Here is a 23674-nt window from a genome sequence, read left to right on the forward strand (position 1 = left end):
AAAATGCTCACTGAACTGATAGCTGAACTAAAACTGGGCATTTACATTTTATAATCACCCAAGTTTAAATAACACCAGAATAATTGCTGTCTTGGAAACTTATTGAAGAAGAAGAAGAAGAAGAAGAAGAAGAAGAAGAAGAAGAAGAAGAAGAAGAGAATTGGAATAGATGGATCTGGTACAGATCTATAAGGAAAACAGCAGTGAAAAGATTTGATCCAATATTAAACAACTAAGAACTGAAAGAGTTTTAACAGACAAACTTTAACTTACATCAATATCTTTTTTCTTACTTTATTCCAGTGGGAATGCTCTGCCTTAATGATTATACATCCCACAAATATAGCCTTTTGTGAACTGTTTATCTGTATTTGGTAAACCATGCTCAATTTCAGCAAAAGTTAATTTTTGTCTGAACTAAAACTATTCTGTTCCAAATTCACACAGAGTATAAAGTGTTTCACTAGTGTGGCGTCATTTTGACTAAAAGAATAAAATTGCATTTTGTGTTTATTGAACGAGAAAAATATTTAATACTATTCAACTTTCATTCAACTTTTCTAAACTTAACTACAAAAAATCCACTTTCATGAATAACAAGGAAAAATCTGTTAGTTTAAACTTAGATTTCTGAGTGTTGTGCTTCCAGTTAATTAAACTTAAATTTAACTTATTACATCCAGTCAGTTATATGTTTGTTTTCACTTTCAGTATAATTCAATTCAATAAACCTTATTTATCCTCAGGGGGCAATTTAAAGGCACATATGAGCAGCATGATTACACAACACCAAAGAAATGTAGGAAAGTAAAAAAGAATATAATATAATGTAATAAATAATAATAACAATTGTACAGTAAATAACATGTGAATGTGTGGATAAGGTGGTTAAAGTGGATAAAGTGCAGACAGGATATGACATAGCATAAACATGTGTTGTGCATTATAGGAAATTTTATATTTACAATAGTTATTGTATAATATTTGTAATTGTTATTGCTTTTTATTGCTGATTATGCATTTTCTTTCACATTTTGATGCAATTATGTGAACACATGTGGGTTTAAAGTAAAAGGTTCATATTTCCTGAAGTAAATAGGACGTTGAGTTTTTGACCAGTGGGTGTGAAACTTTTGAGCATCCTATTTCTACAGGCCATCACAGGATGTCTTTCTCTGTTTACTCATCTTGTTATAGCTAGAACTGACTGTTTTTGCTTTGTTCACGTGGACAGAATCTCATTTTGTATTTAATTCATGTCTCACAGAATGGTCGCTCACACTGGCTTCATAATCAATAACTTGATGTTGACTTTTTGCAGTAGATGTCCTGTGATTGATGCACTTATCATTGTTATTGTTTGTTAGTGTGCACATGCAGAGAACCTGAGTTTCATCTGTGAGAACCAAAGCCCCTCAACTGGTTCTTTATCATCATTTCATCAACTCTTTTGTCATCATTACTCAAATTATTTTTGGGTTGAAGTCACATTTGCCCAAAATGGACTGAAAACACTTAGCCGTCTTGAATTCAGTTGCCCGGTGACTGATTTGCTGTGATGGTGAATTAACCCTGATTGGCTGGCCTGTCTGTCTGTAATCAAAGTGGATGAGCCACGGGCCGGCATCAGACCCGTCGGATGAGACTCTCATTATTTTTCTTGCTGCTTTCTTCTCCTCTCATCCCCTACATCAATTTATAATACCACTCTCCCATTCCGTCTCCTCTCCCTCTTTCCCAAGCCTTCTGCTCATCAAATCCCCCTCCTAGACTTATACATTCCCTATTTTTCATTTCCATGTGCTCTCTCTCTCTCTCTTCTCAGTCTCTCCCCCCTTCTCTCTCCCTCTCTCTCCCCTGGATATTTAGTTTGATTTATTGCCTCTTGTTGGAAAGGTTGGCGTTTTAATAACTCAGCTCCTCCTCACCCGAACGAAGAGAGAGAATGTACGAGAAGAACTTTAGTAAGCACAAAATAAACGTGCGGACAGACAGTAAGGTTTTCTAGTGCTTTTCTTTTATCTCTCCGGCACTCTCCTACTCTTTCATGTCTTCCGGTTCCTCTCACTGTTCACTCGGGCCGAGGATATAAAAGCTAAACATGCAGCCGAAATGGATGTCAATTTGAGCTCCTCTCTGATCTGTGGAGAGAAAACTACACATACGCACGCACACCCAACAGCTGTAATGGACTGAGGATGTGAAAACTGACAAGCACATAAAAAATGGACCATCTGGATCAGGATAGAGGAAAGCGTGGTACCCAAAAGACTTTAACCATGAGATCAATGATGAAAGAACACACAGCACCGGTCATGAGAAACATAAGATAATAAGAAGGGAGAGCAGAATTAGAGGTGTGAAATCAACAAAGATAGAAAACATATGTTCATCAGCTAATGGGCCAGCGCAGAGCAAGACAAAGATAGTGAAAGACAGAGTGGGAGATTTCTAGCACCAAAGAGAGCCTTTATTTAGATGGCGATTATTCACACTGGTCATTAGAGAACCATATCACTTTCCCTCATTTACTGAAAGACACCGAGTGAGAGGGGGAGAAGAGAGAATAAGAGGGCAATCATTAGCAGATATCACTTTCACCCCTCTTCTGATAAGGGGAAAGAACAACAGAGAAGGGTGAGCAGACACATGCAGTCTGAGAATCCACATCCTCAAGCAATAAGACATTAGCTGAGAATTAATAATGCAAATCACAAACCTGCAGCCAACGTACTGACACGTGGGAGTTTTCAAACCTATTCATTGAGTTTTTCTTGTCTGGATCGGAGGTAAATCTGATCCGATCGTGGTAATTATGTCGTCTTAGCTATAGGCTGAACGCAGTTGTTTGTTCTCGAGCAGCAGACCTCTTCCAAGAGTAATTAAGTTAAGTGTATGTAGAGTTAATTACAGAACATGAAGTGGGATTATTGGAAAACACGCGTGCATTTTCCACACTTTAATTAAATGTTTACAGATATTCATTGTAAACCTGTCAAACACTGTGATGTAAGAACAGCAGAAAACGAGCATTTTAATGACATATTGCACACACACACACACACACCTCACCCTATTTCTTCATCCCGCACACTCAAGTTCATGCACATACACTGTACCAGCGTCTGATTCTGCAGTAATAACTCACAGGAAAAATCGTTGATGGGGAAAAAGTCATTGACAGGGAAAAAAATCTGCATTTTTATCTTCAGCCCGTAATTTTAAGTGGACCGGCCTGTTTGAAACGTTTCCTAAGGGAACAATTAACTTGCTTTTAGTTCCTACCACATAAGCATGTCTGCCAAATCCCCATCAGATCACTGCCCACAAAAACACACACCAACAGTCAGAGATTACAAAGACACAAACTAGAAAACACTCATTTGTGTGCACTTAATGAAGAAAGCTTCGAGCACGGCAACAACGAGTAGTAAGTGAAAATACAGAAGTAAAAAAAAACAACAAAAGGCAGAGTAAATGCCATTTCCCATGTGCCACACTTATACTGACAGCAGCTGGCTTTGATGCACTTAAATGTAAATATGTTCTCTCACAACTTTATATCAAAATATTGTCACTGTCATTCTTTTAGCTCCTCAGTATAGATATCTTAAGAAAGCATTTATTAGAACACACAAAATGACAATTGAGCACTTGCATGCATTGGCCTCTCTTGTCAAAACAGTCCCACCGCTGCTAAAAAAAGATGGATATTCATTTACATTTTACTCTCTTATCTCATTTAGAGCCACATGACTGAGCAAGTGATGGATGTGTGCTCTCCTCAAAGGCACTTTGATGACGTTTAGACCTGAATCTTGTAATGGGACAAGAACTTGCATTAACTTGGACCGCCCTGCTGCATCATCTCTGGCTGTTTTTAAATGGAAATCTGTTTTTGGCATTTAAAACAGTTTGTTTTTAGATACCAGAGCATAAACCGAGCAACGGCGAGTCATAAAAGTGTCTTGGCAGTAAATGGATCAAGACATAACCTTCACTACATTTTTGGCAGAATATCATACTGCATGTGCAAACAGCCATAGCCTTGTTCATCTCAAAGTTAATTTCACTACAGAGGGTTGACTCAGTCCATCTGGGATGGAGAGGAGGAGCGGAGGGAGATACAGTACAGGAGGGGACACAAAGGGAGAAGACAGGATAAATTGTGAGGATGTTCAGGAGAGGATGACTGCTGGCACAGAGCAGAGAGAGAATGGGACTGCAGTGAGTGGTCGGGTGAATGGAGGGAACAGAAGGACAGATGAAAACCCAGAACGGATCATGTGTCCTCCTCTTGCTTCTATATAACTCTACTTATCAACAACAAATGCTGTAAGAGGACAGAATGGACTGAAACAGGAACAATACGAACAAAGAATGAGGATGAAAGTAAAATACTTTGAGGAGAGGGAATCAAAGCTTGGAGTTTTGTGGGGTTTTTGTGCAATTGCCACAAAGGTATAGACTTTAGACAGAATACACTTAAAGAACTTAGTCATTTTCATCTTCTATGAATAACTTAAACCCACAAATAACCATCTGATATAAGATCACCCTTGAAACTTCAACCTTTAAAAACCAGGAACTGTTTATGTGATGAGTTTCAAATGAATTTTTCTCTACATTTTTCTCTACATTTATCCTTTCCTAAGTGATTTGTCATCCTCAAAATTCCATCTATTAGTCCGTGCATTTTTCAGTGAAAAGCAGGTATTTTCTTACATTTAATTCACTGACCATGTATATGTTCATAAAAGATCACAAAAAATTCATAGGTTATTACATAAGAACAGATAAAACTGAAGCAAAAGAGACCTCTGCCACTTGTCAAACTATGTGGGTTTTACAGTGGATCAATGTTGAAGAAAATGACAGTGTTTCTACATTTATTAAGACATATCAGATGCTGATGAAAAGTTGAGGGACAGCTTTTTACATGAATTATTTAAAAGTATCGATAGGATTAGTGGTTTAAATCATTATTAAACATTTTAGATCAGTAGATGATTTGGGTTGCTGGAGGCTGTTTAGGTCTTTGAGGATTAAAAAGCCTTTGAGAAAGAAAAGAGAGAAAAACACACAGACATTTATCACAATCAATACTGATAGATATAAACATTTATATCAAGAACAATTGTGGCCCTGATCTAAATGGCTGTTATCGATACAAACTTCAACCAATACCAATAATGTGTAAAGCATCTAATCATTATAATTAATTGCTCGATCTCCATATCCTTGTATTTATACATCAGTTTATGCATGTTTTACCCAAACTCTGGGCAGGCATTCGGAACATACCATATTAGATATTTTTGAGCACTCTGGAAAAAGAGTGTTTTTAATGAAGACGCTTAAGACAAGCAACTACAAGAACAAAATTATGAATAAAATTATGATAAGACGGAAAGTCTGATCAAAGACGAGAATCAAGCAAAGAAAGAGCAAACATTTAGTGCCTGCTTTTGGCACTTGACAGTTTTTAATACTTGCTATGATTCAGTTTTAGTCTTTATCTGCGTTTAACTGTATTATGGTTCAGTATCCCTATCAAAGTGTGAGAGAAGCACATAAAGAAAGAAGCTCAGATACTTTATAAAAGCAGCGAACAAACAGAAAAAGAGGAAAAAGGTGGATAAAGAAAGAGAGCAAGAAAGAAGAAAGGGAGATAGGACAATGTATCTGTGATGATGAGGAGAAAGAGGAGACACAATCGGATTGCTCACTTCTCTGAATGTATTCTGCGGGGGCCACTTACACAGTCAATAGTAATGGATAGCACATGCCGTATCAGTACAATAAGAGACCTTGCCCTCTTTATCTGCTTACATGTAATACATAGTAACAACAATGGGTCCAACTCCTGCATTGAAAATCTCTTCGACATACTCAGTCCTCACCTTTTCTTTGCAAATAGTGACTATTAGTTACCAAAGAAGTTGAAAGGACGGCCAAGAAGAGAAGAAAAGAGAGAAACAAAAATGCAGGTAAAAGACACAGATGACCGTCAATACACAAAAGTGCAAGAAAAAAAGAGTGAACACAGCGAAAGACTGGTAGAGCTGAGAAAAAAAAATACAGGAATGGCAAAAGGGGCTTAGGGGGACGTAGGAAAGTGTGGCAAAAAGCATTCAATAAACATGTCTCTATAGTAACCGAGATGTAATTTGCTTGGTGAGAAAAGGAGAACGATGGAGACTGAGTGAGCATGATAGAGAGAGGGGAATAGAAAAGCATTTACCAGCACTGCTTGAGTCCAGAGCTGTAATTACGGAACTGAGACACAGCAAGAGAGGGGGAGGAAAGAGTGGAGGTACACACAAGAAAAGGGACGCACACAATGTACTTTTACAAAAGGAAAAAGGTGAGACTGAAAAATACACGCAAGTAAAGTGATGACCCCGTAAAATTGGCACTGTTGCAAATAAGTGTAGTGGGCGTGCAGGAAGAAAGGCAGGAAAAAAGGTGCTTTAGAAAAGTACAAAATAACAAAGATGAAGCAAAAGACGCAGCTGTGAAAAATACCTTTTGTGTGAGTGTAGGTGTGACAGAAAGCATATTCATGTGAAGAAAAGCAGCGCTACTGTCTGTTCATTAAACCCTATCCAGAAATTAACAACTGACTGATTAAGTGGTTGTTTAATTAACTTTGCAAGGACCCGGGAAAAAAAAAAAAGTGACAGAATGACAGAAATAAGACATGTTTTTATCACAGGAAGCAGATGATGAGTGATAGACAGGCCAAGATGAGCACCAAACATGAAGCATAAGGCCAATCAAAATAGTAAAAGACCAAAAATAGCAGGATTACAGAGAAGATGGAGAACGGGGCCAGTCCCGCTGTCCTCGCTCTGTGTGTGTGTGTGTGTGTGTGTGTGTGTGAGTGTGAGTGTGAGAGAGAGAGAGAGAGAGAGAGAGAGAGAGAGAGAGAGAGAGAGAGAGAGAGAGAGAGAGAGAGACAGAATAATGTAGAAACAGGAGTGTGTTCATGCTGTGTGTGTGTTTAAGAAAAAGCCAAGAGTGTGTGTGTATAGGGTAGTTGATTACAGCTCTGGCCAGTGGCTCAGTGTCAGCCTGTATATGTGGAGATAACGGGATTAAGAGGCTACTGACACTACTGTACAAAAGCAACGGATGGAGAAGACGAAGAGAAGGAAACAGCAGGAAAAAGCGAAAAGGGAGACAGATTTAAAGGAATGTTCCCCTTGATTTCTAAATATTCTTTTGGCATTAAATATTAAGCCATATATTAATTCAAACTGAGTCAAAAAAAATCTGAATTAAAAATAATTTCTATATAGATGGTTACATATTTCAGAGATTCTTAATGTCCTACGTGACTCTAGATGCAGCAAATTTTAAGTAGCTTGACAAAACTGAGGAGGGCAACATGCAAAGAAGGTCAAATGAAGCTCTTAACCCTCAAAGACCTAAATAGCTCCTGGCAACCAAAAGTATGTACTGACCTAAAATGTTTGATAAGTTTTGAAACATTAAATCTATCAGAGCATTTCAATAATTCATGTAAAATTCAGTTTGTTAGCTTGTCACTGGCATTAGATGTGACCCATTTGGATGTCTCTGTAGTGAACATGGAAACACCATCATGTTCTGAAACATTGATTCACCAGTAAAATCCATGGAGTTTGACAAAGGGCAGTGATTGTAGACGATTCAGTTGATTACATATTTTCTTCAGATTTGCCTTTTCTGATACAGGATGTCCTTAATAAGTCTTATATTTCACTGTCCTAAATTGAGGCCTTAATTACCCTTAAATCTTAAATCTGTCACTCAAAAGTTTAAAAAATTCCACAGACTCAGTATTGCCATATTTGCTTTGGAAATCTGTTCTGACAAAAACACGGTCCACCTGCTGCAGAAGCTCAACTCCTTTAACATTTCTAAACCTATTTCATGTAGTCTTACTCTTCTTTTATTGTAAGTCTTTTAACCTTTTCTTTATTTGCTTTTATAATGGGCTGTCTGTGAAAGACAAACGCAGTCTGAGCAGCATCATTAGGGTCTGCTCCAGAATTATAGGAGTTCAACTAAAAGACCTGAATTCTTTGTAGCAGAAGCAAGGCGGTGCAGAAAACCAGGACGATCCTAAACCAACCAGACCACGTCCTCATAGACAGATACACTTTAATGCCATCAGGGAGATGATACAATGGGCCTCAGAGGAGAACAAACAGACACACAAACTCATTAATTCCTTCTGCCAACAGGCTGCTGAATGAGTTAGGGTTGTAGAGTGCATGTTTACCTGTTTACTTAATGATCCTTCTTTTTTTTCCCTTAGATGTTGTACGCTGCTGCACACATATATACTAATGATTGTGATAAGCTGCTCATACTGACAGTGCCTGTATGTGTATGTTTGATGATGATGTTTGAAATGTTAATGTCTGTGTGTTTTGTTGCTTTGTTTTTTTTTGTTTGTTTGTTTGTTTTTGTTTTTTTTTTGGGGGGGGAGGGGGGTTGTATATTGTTCTATGATCCACTTAAACCATATTCGAGACTGTTAACAGAATTGTCCACTGTGAGACAAATAAAGTTATCTATCTATCTATCTATCTATCTATCTATCTATGGAAAGAATTTGCTAAATTTGCCATTAGAATTGACCATTTTATCATAACAGAGATGAGTGGAAGGTTTCAGTTATGAGCTTTAGCAGCTTGAATGTCAGTGGCAGAAACATTAGTCATGGAGAAATATAAATGTAACATTGTGCTGTTACTTTTGTGAATGTAAGGTCTTAAATTTGACAAAAGGTGCCTTGAAAAATGTCTTAAAAAGTCATAAATTTGGCTTCATCAAACCCATACTCTGTGATATAACAACCTTTGAATTAACTCTAAGCTTTTATGAAGATCTACGTGGTCAGTGAACTGAATAAAGGAAAATACCTACTGTTCAATGAAAAATGTAGAGGATAAAATAATATATTGTATTAAACTGCTTAGAAATGGTTAGTTGGATGAAAAAAAATCAATTGGCAGTCAGGTCTTTAAGGGTTAACACAAGTTAAAGCAGCGAGACAACTGAGAGTGTGAGTGTGTTTCATCACTGTGTCTCTCATCTATTATCCAACAGTACGACAAGGGTCTGTATGCAGGCTTTGCCATCATTCAATTCTTATATTAACTGGTGAACATTTACACCACCATGTTTCCTGTCTGTTCTGTCACTATAATCCACCTGAACGACACCAGTGTCAAAGGCCCCGTGTAAAGATCCCAAAGGTTGGGGGGGGGGGGTTTCAGACTGCCTGTAACCCTTAAATATCTGAAGCTTAAATAAGTCTATATTAAATGAAAGGTTGAAATGTCTTTTCATTTGGAAATGAAACTGAGTTACTTAAAAGGAACTGTGGGATTCAGTGTATTTGCAGCTTATTAATGCAATATTATGATGAATTCTTTTGGCAAATCTGGCTCTTGGAAGTCTTCCAACTAATGCTGAAGCCTCTTAAAAGACCCAAGTATAAAAATACTGTATGTGATTGTTTTTCCACTATTGCAGTGTCTAAATCTCATCTGAAGTAAGCTCAGAATTCTGGATGATGTGTTGATGAATAATTTTGGCCAAAGTGCAACTCAGGTAGAATGAAGTCTTACAAATACTGTGCATTAGACTGTTCATCCAGTGAATTTTTCAGATGCTGGTTTGTTTTGATAGGATTGCAGTATAGAGGATGTTTGATGAGATAAAACTGTGCCAGGAGGTGAGGGAAAAACATATTTGACCAGTAATGATAAGATCAATGAAAGAGAAGATTAGGATGGATGATGGATAGAGACTGAAGAAAGTAAAAGGTAAAGATTTTGGAAAAGAGCACTGATAATGATTAATAGCAGACACACAAAGCGGAGAGAAGACCAATTCAAATGTCGAAATAAATGGTCGAAAGCAGGAAAATATGGAGAAAGAGAGAGGTCTGAGAGAGTGGAGAGTGTGCTAAAATGTCTTTCAGTGCCTGATTAGATAAAGCAATCATTGGTGTGTCTAAAGATCCATCAGCTCTGCAATCAACAGGACTCTTAATTCAGTGAATCATAACTGCAGATTTCAATTGATGCTCCCATGAGGTAAATGAGACCACTTCTCTCTTCATCCCATCTGAGTCAAGAGGGAAACTGCAATAGAAGAGTTACCTGCAGGGTCACTGAATACTTAAGCTGTTATGTACCAAAGGGAACTCTAAAATAGAAGTTAGAAAGGTTTAAACAGGAAGAGAGGGAGAACAAAATGAATTTTCACAAAGTGTTATTAACCTCTGGCACTTTTACAAAATTTGTTAGAAACTGTCTGGTCCAATAGATCACTCAAAATAAGAGAGAGAGCAAAGGAGAGACCCCTGCGGAGTGAGTTACTCCTCTGTGGTCCGCTCCACGTTTGCTGAGGGAGCGCAAACTCACCAGGGACAAATTAGCCACACAGGAGTACTGAGGCATCATGGGAAATTAATGATCGGGACCTCCAGGAAGTGAGCTAATGAGTCCTTGTGCCACACGCACACTTATACCACACACCACCTACACATACACAGGATAAAAGACTGAAAAAGAAAAAGAGAAAGGAGGGGGGTCTCCCAGAAAGGAAATCGCCAAACGTGCAGTTGCAGCTAATAACACAAAGCCATCAATGTAACTTTGTCTTCGGATAAGTGATAGTGCTGGAGAACACACACATAAACACACACACAGCAGCACATGCACATACCAACACAGAGTTAGAGAGTCAGATAATTAGAGAGGACCACCAGTGGCTTTCACCCATGGAGGCGTAGTGATTACTGTCACTACACCCTCCCCTGGGGCGCCTGACAACAACGAGAGAATTAATACTCATCAACACACACACACACACACACACACACACACACACACACACACACACACTCACACACACGCATCTCATGCAGCCAAATGTAGCTAAACTAAATATGGATCTTGCAGACAATAGTCAAAGGGTGGTGTTGCTCTCTACTGTTTGATTACCTTTTGTGTTGAGCACCTGAACACAACATTTTACCATGTAATGATGCCCTACTTGAAGCTGCAGGAACTATAGGTAGTTAGGTTACAAGTAAGAAGTCTGCAAGTTGATTTCTGTGAACCAGCTGCTGAAAGGCAACTCCCAGCAGAAGCAGTGGGACCTGGTCAAATGGTAACAGATCCAAACATTTGCTGTTCAAATGGGTATACTGTTTCAACTAAATAACCTAAAGTTACTTATAAAATATATTTTTGGTAGGTATTTATAAGTACTTTGATATGGCAAGAATGATGAGTTACTAAAATGATACATTTGTGATAAAAAAAAAAAAAAAAAAAAAAAAAAAAAAAGGGCAAAAAAAGCCTGGTAATGGATCAAAAAAAGATTTTTTTTTTTTTTAACTTACACAAATGACTAAAATGCCCTGTTCCCAACGAAACTTCACATAAAATACAATTAAATATGTTAATTAATATGTGTTTCTATAACACCAGATAGTGTTGTAGCAAAAATGTGTCATAATTAAAATTTCATTAGGGGCAAAAGAAATTGCCCGCTGAGTAACGGATCAAAACAGACTATTGTTTCAAAAGCACAGTCTTTTGTTTGTATGAAATACAACATAGCTAATATAGGGAACAAGTAACTGTACTGAATTAAATTAAGTACCTTGATGTTAATCTTTTATCATACATTGTTAACAAAAGATTACAGTTTGTGCTTTCTGCTGGAACTTAAACTCACTTATTATATGTTTATGTTTATGTTTATGCATTTGGCAGATGCTTTTTTCCAAAGCGACTTACAGGGGAAAACCAATTAAATCACTCAATCAATCAAATTTTATTTATATAGTGCCAGATCACAAAAAAAGTTATCTCATGACACTTTATATAGAGTTGGTCAAAACCAGACTCTAAGCCAATTTACAGAAACCCAACAGAATCCTCCAGGAGCAAACACTTGTGACTGGTGACAGTGGCGAGGAAAAACTTCCCTTTAACAGGCAGAAACCTCGTATATCCTCAGGAATGAACCCAAATAGCTGATCAGATAAAGTCATACATACGAGCTTCGACCCAATGGGCTCTATGCACAGCCCCACTACTTCCTGAACTTAAGGCAGCTCCTTTATTTCCTGTTTTTCAATACTGGACACATTGATTAATCCAGGTGTATCTGACCACAGTAGTCCCAACAAGAAGCAGCAGACCCACCTGGATTAATCAGTGTGTTCAGTAATGAAAAACAGGAAATAAAGGAGCTGCCTTGAGTTCAGGCAGTAGTGGGGCTGTGCATAAAGCCCATTGTCTGCCTGATTTGGTAGGAGTGTGAAGAAGCCACCACTCTGCATGGCAGGCGAATAAAACCACTACTTTCTGTAGGTACCTATAGGCCATGAAATCATATCACAGAATAAATCATAAAGATATTCTTGTGAGGACATTTTTAAGAAAACTGGATAAAAAATTCTAGATAATTCACTTGAGCCAAAACTTCTGTTGGCCATGTGCCAAATGTTTTTGTTACATATACATATATAGATATTATAGCCAGCTGTGGCTCAGCTGGTAGAGCGGGTCATCCAATGACCAAAGGACCATGTGTTCAGGATGGCTTGGTACAATATTTAATGTACATAAGACAGTCATTGGTAATGGACCAAAGAAAAAAAAACATGCAAAGTTCACATAGTTGTCTATGATTTAGTAAAAAAAAAAAAAAGTATAAGGTACCTTAAAGTAGGTATAAATATCTTTACTTTCTGTAATTGCCATTGTCCAATTCCAAGTGAAACCATAAAAAATGTTTTAAAAAACACTAATTTCATGGTAATGGATCAAATGCCTAAAATCTCCAGGCCCCAAACTTTATAATGCACTATGATATAATAATAGTATAAAAATCTCACCACAGTATGTTGGATATACATAATAAGAAGTAAAATATGGAAAAAAAAGAACTTCATATATTCCATTTTTTAAATCTTTACAATATTTAAAAAAAAAAAAAAAATTAGAAAAGTGCAATTCTGAGATGTGCTTTCACCGAGCAGATATATTCATATGGCTGTAACTTTTTTGTCAACAGGAATGTTTCAAAACCAAAAACAGATCCAAAAACTAGACAGAATTTGCTAAAAAAAAAAAAAAAAAAAACTATAATAGGGTACTGGGGGACAATTTTAATATTTTTACCACACATGTATACCTCCCCTTGACCAGGCCCAGCTTACTAGTAAGTAACTGAGGAGTCTGTTTGGAACACAGGTGTCAAACATGCGGCCCAGGGGCCAAATCCAGCCCGCCAAAGGGTCCAATCCGGCCCACGTGATGAATTTGTGAAATGCAAAAATTACACAGAAGATATTAACAATCAATGGTGCCAAAATCATTTTAATTCAGGTTCCACGTACAGACACATACAGTCCAACTAGATTTCAAGTGGGTCAGACCAGTAAAATATCATAATAACCTATAATAAATAATAACAACCTCAAATTTTCTCTTTGATTTTTTTGGTGCAAAAAAGTAAAATTACATGAAAATGTTTATAAAATGTGAATAACCTGAACAAATATGAACAAACAGAAATGTCTTAAGAAAAGTTAATGCAATTTTACTAATATTCTGCCTGTTACTAAATGATTTGTGTGATTGTAATGCACATGTGTAAATGATAAACTGACAAAACCAGGCAGAATATTATTAAAATTACACTTGTTTTGCTTAAGACAATTCAAGTTGTTCACGTTTTTCAGATTTTTAAGGAAACTTTGTAGATGTAAACCTGATCATAATGTAATTTTACTTTTTTTTCCACTGTTATCATCGTACTGGTTCGGCCCACTTGAGATCAAATTGGGCTGAGTGTGGCCCTTGAACTAAAATGAGTTTGACACCCCTGGTTTAGAATGTGACACCCTTGGAGGCAGGTGTTCTTCCTTCTTTCCTTCCTCATCACTATATAACTTTCAACTTTTCCGCCTTCAGTCAGTCAGTGCACATGGGGGACAAATGGAAGCAAAGGTTGTCTGATTTCCCTGCAAAACTGGAACTGAGACAGACGGTGTCCCCACACCAGTCGGCGCACCTCACAAGCATTTCACTGTGTGCTCCACTATCACGCATCACCACACCCTTACGCACTGATTGGCTTAAAGTTTCCCGGCACCGCCCTCACCCCAGGCGGACCCGCCCTTCCAGCGCCCCGCAGCCTGTTGCTTCCAAACCATCTAGCAGATCCAAATGATGTTGTGACCCCTTACTGTACTGAAACACTGACCTTTAACTCAGGGTTTGTTTGGTTTTTTGTCTGCTTTCCCTTGAAGACTCTACTTTTCTGCACAGATCTCAGGTTAAATCCACCATGCGCAACGTGGACAACTGTCAAGAACTGCTAAGTGTGGACGTTTCCACCTTCTACCCTGCAGCCTGCCACTGTTAACCACCTCGGAGCCGCTTCAGCCTGTCCCTTTCATGCACTGTGCAGAACTTCAACATCAGATGACGTAGTGGAGTGAGTCTGTGCGTAATTCTGTGGGACTGCTGGGAAAAGTGCCTCTCCAGAGTCCTGTGTCGGATCCCCCTCACCTGAATTTGCACGCCACTCCCCACCGGTGCAGACCCTCCGCGTGGATCAGGATGGAGCCCGTGATGTGGACACCGTGGGTTTGGACAGTCATGCTTTTTCTCTGTAACATACTCCCCGCTGCTTTGGCCAAAAGACACGTCGTGTATTGGAATTCCACAAACACAAGGTGAGAAAACAGTTTGTGCCTAATGATGCTCCTCTCCGGGACAGAACAGGAGCTGCTTTCTGGCTTCTGTCTCTTATTACTCCTTCTCGCTGCGGCCCAAACAGAGCCATAAAGCAAAAAGGACTCATTTCCCCTTAACCGAGTTTGCATAAGACAGATGTAGCTGGTCTGAACTTGCTCTGCTGCACACATACTGTTGCACAACGAGCACAGAAAGTAATTCCTGCTTAATGAGTCAGGCTTTGGTTGGTTTAAAGAATCTCTGCTATGCTGCACATCCCGTCCTTGTGCACTTAATTGAAGAGGGCAGTTGAGGTATGATTAAACCTGCACCAAACCCAAAGCCATCCGACCGGTATCTGACTTAAATAAAGGACCATGACCTTTGGGGATGCACAGGAGACACAGTGGCCTGATCTCACCTTAATCATCAGGACTCCACTCTGACCCTGGCTTTCACCTGTCCACTGCCTTCTGGGGTTAGTGATTATGCTGCTTAGAAAATGGCAGAAGTAAGGGTTTCTTCTTCCAGTGTTTGTTCTGAATAGTGCCCTAGATAGCATTCTGAGGACACAGGTGTATATTAAAGTCTAAAGTACTGCTGTGCATAAGTGAATATGTAGTTGGGTAATGGGAAGGTGTGTGTGTTTGTGACTGTGTGTAATGGGTTGATTGCGGCCATTAGCAGGGTAGAGAGCGGCTCACCTGCTCATCCAGGTGTTCTAGTCTGGCTAATTGAAGGGTTGAGACGGGGGACCTGCAGGGCCAGTAGGGTTACTGCCCAAAATAAAACATCCGCTGTTCTCTCACCTGCTTATTTAGACACACACTCTCTCTCTCCTTAAGGCCTGATTCCCCAAACACTCCTTCAGACGAATGACCTTTTTACTTAATGGTTGTTGGCCACAGAGGCCATTTTGTCAGTCACTGTTTTATTTTGCATTTTACATTTGTGGATGCATAAAATGTGACAGAAATATGACTCCAGAGACTTGTCATTCCCCCAAGGGCTCCTTTGTCAGGTCTGCAGGACTCATCTTGTACTAGAGTCAGCCAAGGTTATATCCAGTGTGTCCAGGCGGGTAAAACCCAGTCCTGTAATTAGGATCCAACAGAAATGTGGTGGGGAGGGACAATGTAAGGATTAGGAAGCACCTTCTTGTTCCCTAGAGGTTCAGGGATGAATGCTCACAGCCTGTGGCAGGGCCACACATTCAGCCAATGCACCACACAATCACAATGCCATCAGCCTGACGGTGGAGGGTAACCACTGTGGCAAAGAATCACTCTCATCAGCAGCACCAACCAATCACAAGGCTATCAGCAGAGCCGTGATGCTGCAGCCGGCCCACAATCCCATGGGTTTAGTACTAGAACTCCTCTCCTCTCCTCTCCTCTCCTCTCCTCTCCTCTCCTCTCCTCTCCTCTCCTCTCCTCTCCTCTCCTCTCCTCCATATTTTGTCTCCACTTTCTCATGACTCCCTCCTGCCCAGTGATGGATATTGGCAGTGTGATTAGTGAGCTTCACTCATTTTCCCATACCATATTTTCTATTAGCTTCCTACCAGACAGTGGGGCTGTCCTGAGGCCTGTGAACGGAGCTTGGTCAGGGTGGGGTGGGGTGGGGGGCTGCTTTTTGTTGGCGTGACGCTACACTGCAGGACCAATACAGAGGGCACTGTAGATCACAAAATAACACTTTTTGGTTATTAGTTTTTGATCAGAGTTTCTTAATAAGAGTCCAAACATTGTTTTAGTACTGAATTGTATGTTCAAATTAAATGAGTAGTATCTGTAGCACATGTTGCTAGTGTGATTTTGTGCTAATGTACTGTTGGATAAAGTGTTTTATAGTCTCTAGAGATGTTTCTTTTTGAGCTCTATCCTAATTTAAAGTTACATTGGAAGCTAAAGTCAAAGGCCTGTGAAGACTAATGTATTTAGAATTAGTTATACCTCATTCTTGTGCCTCATTTTCACCTTTTCTAAAGCACTGAAGTGGGCTCTATGTATGCTTTTACAGATGTGTCAAAGTCTCATGTCAAATATAGCATAACTGTAGCTGGCTGGCAAACAGGCTGCTGCTAATATGGATGACAGAAGACATTCACTGGTCGTCACCTTTCCTTCGACATCTAGATTTATGGTTTTAATGAAGCAGGGGCAGTGAAGTGGAGACTGAAGGGCCTCGTTGTTCCATTCTTCGCCGGCTAATATGGCTGTAACAAAGGCTCAGTGAAACACTTAAACTGGTGCACATTTAGCACCCTCCAGATTGAAAAATGGAGCTCTGAAATGAAACTGATAGACTGACTGCTGGGTCAGCGGTGAACATTGTCGAATCAGATACGCAGGCTTCTTTATTGTAAGACTCAAGTGGTTCGATTGCCCTCTTTTATGTTTTTATGAACCGAGTTTATGGTCGTTCACAATTTTATCACAGCGTTTTTCTCAGAGCGATAGTTCCTTATTAGAGGAGAAATAATTTTTTACTTCCTGGAGCTGTTAAAGTTTACTAAAATATTAGAACCACACTGCTCTAAGCCTCTGTGTGCTTTTGTTTGTTCACAGTGCTGACAGTACACCTCAGCTCTCCCCTGTGTTGCAGGCTCAGACTAGTTTATTGGTATATTCAGCCCCCTCTTGTGTGCCATGGTATGTTTTAAAACCTGCCGGACCAAACAAGTTGACCAGTGTATTTGCTGACACAACACTGTGTGGTTCTTTCTCTACATTCATCCTCATAAATCCACTTAGGACCTGCCAGGAAGTTTACTTAAAGCACCAAAACTTTTTGAATTACCTTTTTTTTTTTGCCAGATATAGCATGAAAGAGGTTTTTAACATCCATATATTGGCTGCTCATATATTTCTAACAAGAATAAATGTCATCCAAACCCAAGCCTTAAATCAGCCGCTCCATTTCCTTGTCCTCTGACTTACCCTTGTTATTGGCTCACCTATCTACTGTTCATTTGCCTCTTATCCTCCATGCCAGGAGCCAAACTTGTTGCAACAGTTCCTCTGGATCCCAGTTACAACTTCAACCCTCTCTTTTCTTAATCTCCGCCTTTCTTTCCTGCGGAGTGGAAGATCAGCAGGGTTTTAATCAGAAATAACTGTTTTACTCTCCACGAAAAGGCACATTTTACTATAGTAATATTAGAGACTCGTCCTCTTACCTCCATCCTCTCTTTCTCATACTTTGTTCCTTTGCCACAGTAGTTGTTAAATGATACTGTAATTCACTTAGCGAGTTCGGACACTAAACTTGGAACATTTAAAATAACATGAGATCAGTCCAGACCACTCTGTATCTCTCTCTCTCCCCTTTACTGACAAAGGCTGAAGGCGAGCTCCAAACCAGTGGAGCATGTTTAAACGGTGCGTGAGGAGATGAATATTTGTATTGGTTTTCTGTATCTTTATTGAAAGCACCCCTCATAAGTCTTCCGTGTAATCTCTGCTCTGTTTATGCATCATTTCCCTCTGTGTGCGCTCATGAGTGATCTGGTTTAAATACCAGAGTAAATCACATTCTGCATACCATACCTTTACACAGACACACACTTGTGTAAGCAGACACACTTACAGTATACAGTAAAGTGAAAGCAGACACTGTTTGTAATTGTGTCTTGTCAGGGAAGATGATTGCACTTGGAGGCTGATTTCTTTTTTTATATTTTATTATTTCTTCACCCGCCGGTCTGTCTGTGTGTGCCCATTCTCTGCCGTGTGTGTGCATGCAAATGAATATATTTCTGGCGCTGTCTGCTATCTCTCCTCTCTCTGTCTGTCTCTGCACTAATCTCTGTCTTCCCCTGGTAAATGATTAACATAGAGAACCTGGCTGAACTATAATCAACAAACTCACAGTGAGGTAATTACCACTTTATTCACTGCCCTGCTAACAAACCAACCCCCCTCCTCATCTGTCATCTGAATGTATCAGTATCTCTCTTTTTTCTGTATCTTTCTGTGTCAATGCCTATTGTCTGTGTAGATCCAGAGATGTGTTTGTGACTACGATTGCCTGCCTTATCTGTCTTTGTAAATGTGCTTTGTCTGTTTGTTTGTGATATTGAGTGCATTGAGTGGTGGTAAACTGTGGATAAGTTAACTTTGTGTACACTTGAGCTTCTTCACCTCTGTCTGGAAACAATGCGCGGCAGTGATTTTAGTGATTTGTACACCTGTGCATTGACATTCAGTGGCATTGTTGTTCGCTGAAGTTCATCTCAGTTGAACAATAGTTCTGTCAGAGGTGTGTGTCTTTATTTTAGATGGTTTAGGTTTGGTTTTAGGGTAAAAGTTCAAGGGTTAGACACTCAGTTGTGATGGTTAAGGTTTAAAGTAAGAGTTAAGGGAATTTATATAACAATATGTGTCACCACTATACTATGTGGTGCAAACATGTGTGTGTGTTTAGTGGAAGTGACCCGCTGGTTTACGTAAAAGGGAAGTGTTTGTTTCCTTGAGAAGAGATGGAGTGTGATAAATTTCAGATCTGGAAAAACAAAACCCAGAAATGCACCAGGATACCCAGCCCTAATAAAACACTCATGCTTTAATTCATTTGGGGTCTTTCACATGATTCATGTTTTTTCTTCAACAGTTTTCAGTCTTCTTTTCCTTTCACAGCTTGCAGTGAAAGTTGCTTTGACTGAAAAAATCCTCAATCCCGGCCAGCGATGTGTGACTGTGGGAACATTTACCTACTGCTGTGCTGGCCTCTCGTTTAAATAGGTCATTGTTTTGTTTCCACTTGTTAGTAGATTTTAGGTGTGACACAAGTGTTTGAGGGGAAAAGGTGTGCTGTTGCCTTTGGATGGTTAGTTTTCTGAAGGTGGGGTGTGCACAAATCGTATTGTGCAACCCTGTCTTTTGCTCTGAAGTGTCACATGGCCTCATTTTGTGAACTATTTTATGTGAATTTTTACAGAAATGGGTGCAGGTCACTGCTGACTGGCACAGCTTTGTGCACTTTTGGTTCTGTGTATCCGTGTGAAATCAGTAATGCTCCGTTTTACTGTTTAGTGATGCAATGAAACCAGCACAAAAATGTTGCACAACAAAAAAATAATCTTTGCTGCAACTGAAGTGAAAGCTGAGATATGCACACATAGGAGGATTCAAGCACACTGTGTTGAAAATGAGGTTTGGGCTGAGGCCTAGCAGTGAGGATGTCTGTATTAAAATGGATCAGATAGTCACAGTGCAGCTTGGAGCCGTCGGAGCAGACATGGCGTAGAAGCATGAAAGGGCGACCGCTCTCTCCTCCTGGTCAGGATATTTAGTCAATCGATACCAATTTAACACCCAGATATTATCACCGGCTTCTCGCATTATCACCAGACTGCATATGGACCCATCTCTTTCCCAATTTTTCTCCCCACATTGCCCTGTTTTTCTGTGTGCACACATACATCAATATTAGGTTGCATTAAGCTGTAATAAGTTGTATTGCATGAATGTCTCCAAGTGGGGTGTAACAGCTGTGGAATGAAATGAGGTGCAGTGTTGTCTGCCTCTCTGTTGGCACAACGCAGCCTGGCTTTGGCACAAAATGGCCGCCATGCCGTATGTGTGTGAAGAGGGCGGTTATGGTAGTTAAAGGCTGTTGGTGAGCACTGAGCGGGGAGAGCTTTCATTCATTCATTCATGGCTCACAATGAGCTGGCATTGTTGTAGGTGTCAGACTAACTGTGTTTCTTTGACATACAAAACAGTAATTAAATTGTGTCATGTGAATATGTAAACTAAAATATGTGGGAAACTATCAACTCAAGTCCGACTAAAACAGCACATTCGTCTTGTTGTTTAGCCAGTGTGTGCATTTTGTTTCACACACTCACACATGCAGGACACTGGACAGACATACAGACAGGCAGACAAACACTCTCACACATAGATATAACCTCACACAATGCTCCTCCACTCAGCTCAGAAATCCTGCCAAGAGGCAACCTGGGAATTCCCTGAGACAGAAATTGAATTAGTATTGACCCAGGCAGAGCAAAAAGCTGTAGCAGGAACCTGGATTATTGTACCATACAAGGTCCTCGCTGCCAGGAGGACACTGAGACATGTTTACCATCATACTTCAACCTGAAGGTGTTCTTGTAGATAATTCTAACCGGTGAAACAGCTCCTGCAGTATTCTCTACCTGCTAAGGAGGCCATGCTTTTCAATGTGAGGGCCTATTTTGATGTGATTTATGTACATTCAGGAACAAACACCAATTTGCCAGTGTACAGTTATTTATTTTCAGTTCAGTCAGACCCTCTTGCGGATGCTGTGCAAATATCAATTCCACTAGTTTCTTCAGTTTCTGCAGAACTGATGTTGTTTGACCCTTGTACAAATGTAAAACAGCTAATCTAATCTGTAGTTACAAAGTTGTACTTGTACAACACAGTTTGGAGACAAACAGTGCAAAAGTAAATGTTCATAAGGGTAATGTACTCATAAAATATATTTTTTTTGTTGACAATTCATATATATGTGCTTTATAATGCGATGTGTAGGATTAAAGATGTTTGCAGGCTTAAATGTTCTTTTTTATCCACCGTTCATGTTACTTGTGCACATTGTAAGGACATGTTCAATGTGACAGTAGCTTTGATGTAGAGGAAATATAAAAGGTTCATGATGTGCCTTCATTATAACGTGGCCTGACATTCTGCCAGAGAAAGACATACTGAACATTTTCTGATATAATGGAATGATGTGAATTAAATTACATGCCTGATCTCACTGTAGAAAATTGTGAAAAAGTAGGGGTGAAAAAAAAAACTATTTGCATGTGATCTTCTTGTATATCCCATCTGTACTCAATGTGTCAGCTTTTGAACTGTCTTGTGAATTAGAGTATAAGTTTACTGTATGTGTTGAGTAAGACTGTGCAGTGGCCATATATATATATATATATATATATATATATATATATATATATATGTGTATATATATGTATATATATGTATATGTATATACATATATGTATATGTATATATATATATGTATATGTATATATGTGTATGTGTATGTATATATATATATATATATATATATATATATGTATATATATATATATATATATATATATATATATGTGTATATATATGTATATATATGTATATGTATATACATATATGTATATGTATATATATATATATATGTATATGTATATATGTGTATGTATATATATATATACATATATATATATATATATATAAAACAGTTGTCTTTGCCCCAACAAACTTTATGGACTAATAAACCTGTGAGAAAGCACAGCTTGTCTACACTTTATCTAGACACAACAAAGAGTCGCTAACAAATACCTAAAGGAGTGTGAACATATGTGTATTTAGGTGGTGTGTTCTTTGGTGGATTGAATGAATCAATGGCTTTCTTATAGATGTAAAAACACAAAAGTAACACTTTTTGTCAGCTGTATTCCCAGATCTTAAAAAAAAAAGTCACCTTTAATCCTATGCTTTGTGATTTCCAGAGGAGATGGATCACATGACAAATGTTGCACGATGTAGATATTTTGAATCTGTTGGATGATTTGGGGAGACTTTTCCATGGTGAAACAAAAACTAATATTATTTTGGCATTGCCTCCCAGAAGTATAGCAGCACAGCCTACTTTCTAGCCCCCAATGATGTGAAACACACACATTCCTCTTCTGTTTTTCTTTTTTTTATTCCGCCGTACATGCACATGCATATGAATATACACTCGTCTTCTGTTGCTTTTTCTCGTCAGCCCCCAGAGATGGTAAAAACATTAGACCTGCAGTGGATGGAGCGAGGGGTGGAGAATGCGCTAAGCAGAGGATGGTAGGGAAAGAGTCAACAGATTTCAACTCCCAAAACAGCACAGGAAGGCCCCCAGGGATGGAGGGATGAGGTGAGGGAGAGAGAGAGGGAGAGCAGGAAAGAAAGAATGTCAGCAGGTATTACTATCACTGTCATAAGCAGGCGTGAGCAGCGAAACCCCACCACCACCCCACGCCCACCCCACCCCCTCCCACCGTAGCAACACACTGTGGCTCACACACGCATGCTACCATATAGGTGCGGCGTAGACACACACACACACACTCCAGCTACCAATAGCGCCATCGACCTGCCTGCGTACACACTTGCGTGCTGCTGCTCGGACTCTGGGGAGAGCCAGAGTAGGAATAACACTACATTTAGAACTGATGCTGCTTTCTGGTCTTTGTGTGTGTGTGTGTGTGTGTGTGTGCACGTGCGCTGACTAAGCAAAGCTGTATTTATATGGTCACACATGGGGTAAAAATTATGTACTGTGTGTCTTACCTGAGAGGAAAAAAAGGCTTCCTGGTCAAAATATGAATGGAATGTGCTATCGTATGCTTATTCAAACAAGCCCGTGCTCAGATTTTTTTAGGCTTACACAGTACGATGATGAGAGATGATTTTGGTATGCATGTACAAGCAAATGTGTTATTTTTGTAGCAATAACCGGTACCACATGATTTTTGGGTGTGCTGTAATTCACAGCTTGATCCTTGTCTCTTGGTGCTTTGACAACTATTTTTCTCTCCCTGTCCTTGTTCTTTTCCCCCTTCCTCATCTGTTTTCAACATTTTATCCCAATAAAATCTTTTATTTATGAGTTCAAGAAATGTAGACTCCTTTCTTGGAATTAGTTCTTTGATCAACCTTAGAAGTATTGGTTTACTTTTCCAGTATGTTTCCACTTTTCTCTCAGTGTGGTGCGTATGTTATTGCTTTTGGAGGATGATAAAGTAGCTTGTACCATCTACCACACTGACAGGCTGCTGGCATGCTAATATACAAACTGAGAACTTAAACCACCAACCTGCCTTTTTTTAATATAGACTGTCATTTCTAAATGAATTGCTCTCT

The 23674-nt window shown here is 39.2% G+C and overlaps 1 protein-coding gene across 1 annotated transcript in view; it reads left to right on the forward strand.

Annotated features, from left to right (window-relative positions):
- The first annotated feature begins 14201 nt into the window (after positions 1-14201).
- efna4 (ephrin A4) overlaps positions 14202-23674 on the forward strand; it is a 31779-nt gene continuing 22306 nt past the window's right edge. The window contains exon 1 of the mRNA XM_030159232.1: positions 14202-14770. Coding sequence (XP_030015092.1) covers positions 14655-14770 — 116 coding nt within the window. The 5' untranslated portion in view covers positions 14202-14654. The remainder of the gene's footprint in view (positions 14771-23674) is intronic.

The sequence above is a fragment of the Sphaeramia orbicularis genome, chromosome 16 (assembly GCF_902148855.1).
Source record: "Sphaeramia orbicularis chromosome 16, fSphaOr1.1, whole genome shotgun sequence".
NCBI classification, from domain to species: domain Eukaryota; kingdom Metazoa; phylum Chordata; class Actinopteri; order Kurtiformes; family Apogonidae; genus Sphaeramia; species Sphaeramia orbicularis.